Raw genomic sequence first — 6,810 nt, 5'->3', positions numbered from 1 at the left:
TGCTCCGCGGACCGTCTGCTCCTCCCAGCGCAGCCTCGCTGCCCGCAGCCCCGGGGTCCCTGCTCGGGGCTGCTCGCTCTGCCACCAAAAACTTTCTCCTGAAGGTGCAGAGGGCATCATGCCTTCTCCATTGCCTCTTCTCCTCCTGCTGCTGATGCTGCTGGGGCCGGGGTCTGCGGCGATGCGAGGCAGGGCTGAGCAGCCCCGGGAAGGCAGCACCCACCAGGGTGCAGACAGAGGTAGGACTCTGCCGACGGTTTTCCGGGATGCTCCAGAGGTTCAGGAGATGAAGGAGAGGCTGCGACGGGGGACAGAGAAGGATTCCAAGTCGGTGCAGCAGTACGTGCCAGGGGTGCGGGTGGAATTCCCGCGGCCCCTCAACTCTGCCAGCCTGCACCCAACCAAGTCCTTGCTGCCATCCAGCACTGATCCGTCGGAGCAGCAACAAGGGGACCCCACAGATGGGGAGGGGGCAGCACCCCGAGCCAACCTCACCACCGTCTCTGACAAACGCCTGCAAATCCACAATCCCTTGTACCCAGTGACCGAGAGCTCCTACAGCGCCTACGCCGTGATGTTCCTGTCCCTCATTGTCTTTGCAGTGGGCATCATTGGAAACCTCTCTGTGATGTGCATCGTGTGGCACAACTACTACATGAAGAGTGCCTGGAACTCCATTCTGGCCAGCCTGGCTTTCTGGGACTTCCTCATCCTCTTCTTCTGCCTACCTGTGGTCATCTTCAATGAGATCACCAAGAAGAGGCTGCTAGGGGACGTGTCCTGTCGCATCGTGCCCTTCATGGAGGTAAGGTGCTGCACAGGGCCCTGGAGGGCTCAAGGACTCATGTCTTCTCTGCTCTCTTGGTTTGGGTGCAGCCCATGCTACCCATGGCCTGGCACAGTTACTGTATTGAGATACCCCTGTTGAGGGTATAGCAAGGAGCCAAGGGACAGTCTCAGTATTGACCTTCCCTTTGCCTCGCGACATTCCATAATTCTGTGATTCCTCCAGCTCTGCAGCCAGCACTGATGCTGCCAGGGCTGGGAAGAGCCCATGAAACACTCCTTTGTCCAGCCAGCATGGGGACTTCTGTCCATGGGGTCCCTCTGTCCCTGCCCCAGCCTGACAACCCCGATCCTGTGGGCTCTGCATCATAGCATTCTGGCCCAGCACTGGTAGTGGACAGCCCTGGGGCAGGGGGCTGCAGGTGGGGCAGCTCTGATCAGCACTGGGGTGGGAGAGCCCCAGGATTACATTTGGGAAGTTGAGATCTTTGCTTGTCCCCAGGCTTTACGCATCTTGGTTTGGCTACCTTCATGGTGAGCTGGGACCTAGTGAGAAGGCTGCACAGACTGTGGTGAGAGAGGCAAGCAGAATGGGCAGGAACATCCTAGGTGGTACAGTGTCAGATGGTTTGCATGGTCCTGTTCTTGTTTGAAAACAACCTCAGGCTGCGAGACATCTCCCATCCTGCAAGGATGGCTGGGACCCCACTGCTCCCCTCTGTGCCCAGGTGGGACAGACAGACCCTGGTCTCTGGGATTCCAGAGCCTAGTGTGCCAAAGAAAGGTGCAAACACAAGGCTGGAAGGGATCAAAGACAGTATCAGGTCCATGAAGACACTCTCAGGCTTGGTCAAAACCTGCCTGTCCCACCAAGTGCCTACTCCCATAGTCAGTGCCCCTGGCACAATACTTGAACACCAGCTGCAAGCCAAGGCCAGGGCTTGTGCTTAAGGGCCCATGGCTGCTGCCCTCGCTCTCCCCAAACCTGATCAAGTTGTGTAGGACCACTGACACCCCTCAGCATCCATGGGCAGGCCAACCCTGCCCTCCCAGAGCTGGCATCATGATGAGCTGGGACCCAAATGTCGCTGCCAGACCTGTCTGTGCCCATCTCCAAGACTCAAGCCTGGTCAGGGAAATATCAGCTGGAGGGGACAGAGAGCAAGCCTGGCACATGGACAAGGAAAGCTCATGGCCAGAGGGACCTCAGTTGTTACAGACAAAAAAAAACAACACCCCAAGACATTGAAATGTCCCATCACAGCCCCTCCCCAGCAGACCTGTCCATGGTCCAGATTTTGCCAGGGCTCACAGGGCTCTGGGGGGCAGAACCTGGCTGCATCCTGCTCCCTGGGTGGCTGGGTTGTCCTGCTTCACGAGAGAGCAGCTGCAGGTTGGAGTGACTCCAGCACAGGCTGGGGGGTCATTGTGGGGCTGGACAGGCTGGCATAGCCCCCACTGCCCAGGCCATGAGGTGAGCAGGTCTGAGGAAACCACTGCCACCAGTGGTCCTGCTTCTCCATCTCCAGACAGTCCTGTGACACAGGGGTCCCTGTGGGCTCAGTGCAGCTTGGCTGTGCACATCCCCAGCAGGAAACACCAGGGATGCCTCTGGGTCCTCTGGGTACAGGCCAGAGTGGGTGGACCCACACCCTGGGCACAGCCCTAAACCTGTGAGTTAAGCCCGGCAGGATGGAGCATGTTTGCTGGAGAAGGTGTGCAGCCCACACCTCTCCACACTGTCTCCCCAGCTCAGCAAGCAGGAACTGCTCACTGCTGGCCATCTCCCATCCCAGCCTCTTACCAACAAACCATTTGCTTCATCCCTATCCTCCACCTCAGGCCCCTGATGTGGCAGCCTGGCAGAAGGAGAACTTGAAGAGTGGCAGGAATATGGACCCATATTTGGCCAGGCAGGCTCAGCAGGCTGAGGACAGGAAGGAAAGGTGATGTCCCCACACCAGATGCCTTCCTGAGGAGGGTCTGCCATGGCCTGTCTCTGAGCTGCCCACAGGCTCCCTGGCCATGTGCCTGGGGGGGACCCATGGGGTGGCACCTCCAGGTGCAGGGATCCACCAGTACCAGGGTCCCTCAGGACAGCTCGGTCCCTGAAGGAGGCAGGAAGGGCAGTGGGAGGTGGGGGCAGAGCCATGGTCCAGGCATGGGTCACTCAGGAGGTCACTCTGGCCCTGCCAGACCAGCTGCCCCTCCTGCCCAGCTCTGCTGACTCTGGGCTCCAGAGCATGAGCAGGAAGGTGCTTCAGGTATCCTCGGTTCACCTGGGACCCAGCATCAGGGACCTTCCAGTCTGGGCAGGCATGGTCAGGCCAGAGCTAAATCCCCCAGAAAAAGTCAGGCCAGTAGAGTGAAACTGGCTGCAGCCCAGTTTGTCATGTTCAGCCTTTCTCTGAAGGGTTCCAGGATGCTCAATGAACTCTGCAAGGAGCAAATCTTCTGTCCTCCACGTTGTGGCTACTCAAATGCTCTGATGGAGGGCATGAAGCCAGGGTTTTGGACCAGACCTGGCCACATGGGCACCTGGTGACAGGTGGTGTGCAGGGATGTGCCTGGGGGCACCCATGGCACCAGCTGCTTCCCCACAGGGCACTGGGGAAGGATGTGCTGCCATGTCTGAATTCCATGCCAGGACCAAGAAGCTGTGGCAGTGGCTGCCCTATCCCTGGAAGTGTTGAAAGGCAGGTTGGATGGGGCTTGGAGGAACCTGGTCTAGTCAGAGGTGTCCCTGCCCATGGCAGGGGTGTTGTTGTTGGAACTGGATGATCTTTAAGGTCCCTTCTAACCCACACCATCTGTTATTCTGTGACCAGGAGAGACAAAAGAGACTGTGGGAGGGTGTACAGGGAGAGGACAGGTAGCAGCACTGGCAGGGCTGCATATGCCAGCCAGGGATCTGGTTGTGGGGGTTGGACAACAGTGCTGGGTGCTGGTTGTGGGTCAGGACAAAGGTGCTGGGTCCTTGGCATGGCTCTGGGCATGGGGCAGGGGAGCTGGGCCAGAAGCAGCCTTGCTGGGTGGTGGGGCTGGGTGCAGGATGGTGACACTGGGCTAGCGCCTGGTGCTGTGTAAGGGGAGATGCTGCTGCACATAACTGGACAGTGATGGTGATGTTGGGTGCTTGCTGTCAGTGCTGGTCATGAGCTCCTCTGCTCAGCACCACTGAAGAGGCCAACCCAGGACCACTGGAAAAGCAGGGACAGGGGCACAGTGCCAGAGCTGTTCAGAACGGCTGCATCATGCAGAGCCCTAGGAGGTTTCCCAAGTGCTGGGAAGGTCTTTTGGTACAGGGTGATGTTTGATGGCTTCATAATGCCAGGAACAGCCACGGGGCTGGGGGCACCAGCACAGGACTCGGTCATTTCCCTGGCCAAGGGCTGTGGGACTTGGCTCCCAGCAAAGCTGCAGCTCTGGGACCATAGGGCTGAGACCTTGAATGCTGATTGTGACCCTTGCCAGCCCTCCCAGAGCCACCATGATTCCCTTGCCTCCTTTGGCCCCTTCCCTTTGGCAAACACAGTGTTTTTCCTGCCATTCTCAATGCAGCGGAAATTGCCCCAAGCTGATCTGTGACAACAGCTCCTCCAACTCTTCTGGCCTGTCCAGGGAGCAGGCAGCAGCTCTGCAGAGCTAGGCAGGGACAAGCCAGCCTGGGGCAGCTGCGGAACCTTGGGGACCCTGGGAAGGTGCTGGTGGGTGCTACAGGAAAGGGAGCTGGGTAGGGACAAACGGGTCAAGGGACATTTTTATCCACTAATTTAAGGAGTCACAGAAAAGTGTCTCGTACCTTGAGATGCAGTCGCAGGATGTGACCCCTCTAAAACCTTGGAGGAAGGGTCTTGGGTAGCCAGTGTTTTGCCACCAGCCTGGTGCAGCCCCCTGTGATGTCCCTGCAGCAAGGCCCACTTGTTCTCCTTCCTGTTTCCCAGGTGTCATCGCTGGGAGTCACCACCTTCAGCCTCTGCGCTCTGGGCATCGACAGGTTCCACGCGGCCACCAGCCCCCAGGGCAGTGCCCGGCCCATCGAGCAGTGCCAGTCCATCATCGCCAAGCTGGCGGTCATCTGGGTGGGCTCCATGATGCTGTCAGTGCCAGAGGTCCTGCTCTGGCAGCTGGCACAGGACACATCACCTGTGTCTGGCATGGTGACAGAGTATTGCACCATGAAGCCCTCGTCCAACCTGCCCGAGTCTGTCTACTCACTGGTGCTCACCTACCAAAATGCTCGGATGTGGTGGTACTTCGGTTGCTACTTCTGCTTGCCCATCCTCTTCACCGTGAGCTGCCAGCTGGTGACCCGCAGGATCAGTGGCACTGAGAAGAAGACTGAGTGCCGAGGGACCAAGCACAGCCAGTGTGAGAGTCACTTGAACTGCACCATCATTGGGCTGACCATCATCTACGGGCTCGGCACCACTCCCGAGAATGTCTGCAACATCGTGGTGGCCTACATGTCCCCTGACATATCCAAGCAGACCTTGGACCTGCTCAACCTCGTCAACCAGTTCTTCCTCTTCTTCAAGTGCTCGGTGACTCCCATCCTGCTCTTGTGCCTCTGCAGACCCCTGGGCCAGGCCTTCATGGACTGCTGCTGCTGCTGCTGCGAGGGCTGCGGCCCCGACACTGCCTCCAGCGAGGGCAGCGCCGACAGCAAGCTCAAAACAGAGATGTCCTCCTCCATCTTCTTCGACAAGCCCCGGGAGTCCCCCCCACCCCTCCTGGCCCTTGGCACACCTTGCTAAGTGCCACCAGGGAGCTGTAGAGATCGATCCATCCCTCCTCCCAAGACCAAACATTGTTTCGCCTTTAGTGCTCGTGTCTGGACGTGGAGCAAGCAGAAGAGACAGCTCAGGGGGTTGCGCCATGGGCTTCAAACCCCATGTTGGTCAAGTGGGGCTTGGAACCCCAGATCTCATGCTTACTTTAGCAGCCTCCTTGCCTCTGCCCAAAGGCCAGCAAGGCCATCAGCACCCTCCTGTCCTGGCCGCCTGGCCAAGCTCAGAGGGGTTGCTGCTCTGGAGATGGAGTTGTGCCAGAAAGGTCCCATCTGAACTTTCGGAGGTTTCCATGGTGGCTTGCAGAGGATATAGCAAACATAAACTGCTCTCGTCCTGTCCCGTATCCTCCTGCCAACAACCCTCCACAGTAGGAGAAGGTCCCAGTGACTGTCCCATCAGATCCCAGCAGTGCCCTTTATGAGCTCAATAAACCTTTAACCTAAAGCATGTGGCACCAGCTGTCCAGTACCCTTGAGCCCAGGGAGCCAGCACCTGGGCTGGGGTGGCTCTTCCTCAGGGCTCTGGGGGGGACGGGACATGGGCAGCTGGGGGAGCAGGAGAGCAGGACAGCAGCCGTGCCAGGTCAGGCAGCACCTAAGGATGATGGGGAAAGTCCTTCTGCCCCCTCCCTCTGAGGTGATGCTGGGCCAGCTGGTGCCAGGCCAGCCCATGGGACATCCCCTCCAAAGCACTGGGCTTGGGGTGGTTGGTAGGACTCAGGTCTCAGAGCTGGGCTGAGGTGTTCCCCAGCTGGTTCCTCCTCTGCACTGTGCAGGACCAAGGTGCTGCTGTCATGGTGCTGCCAGGCTGGGGTGGGGAGGTGGGACCACCATCCCCAGCAGTCCCTGGGGAGCCGATGGGGTAAGCACACCTCATCCAAACAGCACCATGCAGATCTCCTGGCCTCCATCCACCTGCTCATTGCAGGGACAAAACTGTTCCCAGGAGGACAGTTTCAGGGCATCAAGGTTTCCAAGCCCCACATTCCCCACCCCGTGCCCAAGGCTCCTGCTCCCTCGGGATGGTGGGATAGGGTCGAGCTGGAGCTGTGAGAGCTCCTTGTCCCGGCGCTGGCGGCAGACCCGGGAATGCCGGGGCGCGGGAGCCGGTTGCCGCGGTGAGCGCGGGGCTCACTGCAGGCTTTGTGTGCGACACCCACTGTGCTCTGCTTCTGCAGCTCCGTTTCCAGGGAAACAAAGCCCCAGTTTTCTTCCCAGAGCACAATACCGGG

General features: G+C 59.0%; 1 protein-coding gene across 1 annotated transcript; it reads left to right on the top strand.

The window, feature by feature from the left end:
* The first annotated feature begins 181 nt into the window (after positions 1-181).
* Positions 182-5,758, top strand: GPR37L1 (G protein-coupled receptor 37 like 1). The gene is made up of 2 exons (XM_009999635.1): positions 182-805; positions 4,731-5,758. Exons 1-2 carry the CDS (start codon positions 182-184, stop codon positions 5,541-5,543), a joined length of 1,437 nt encoding a protein of 478 aa, XP_009997937.1. The 3' UTR covers positions 5,544-5,758.
* The last annotated feature ends 1,052 nt before the right edge of the window (positions 5,759-6,810 follow it).

Source organism: Chaetura pelagica, unplaced genomic scaffold, assembly GCF_000747805.2.
Source record: "Chaetura pelagica isolate M959 unplaced genomic scaffold, ChaPel_1.0 scaffold286, whole genome shotgun sequence".
Lineage (NCBI taxonomy): Eukaryota > Metazoa > Chordata > Aves > Apodiformes > Apodidae > Chaetura > Chaetura pelagica.
The sequence above is the reverse complement of the archived record's forward strand: the minus strand, read 5'-3'. Positions and strand labels throughout refer to the sequence as shown.

Excerpts from the sequence above, each read along its gene's own strand:
- GPR37L1 (XM_009999635.1), top strand. The coding sequence starts at position 182 with ATGCGAGGCAGGGCTGAGCAGCCCCGGGAAGGCAGCACCCACCAGGGT. Across the intron at positions 806-4,730 it reads GCATCGTGCCCTTCATGGAG|GTGTCATCGCTGGGAGTCAC; the intron begins GTAAGGTGCTGC and ends CCTGTTTCCCAG.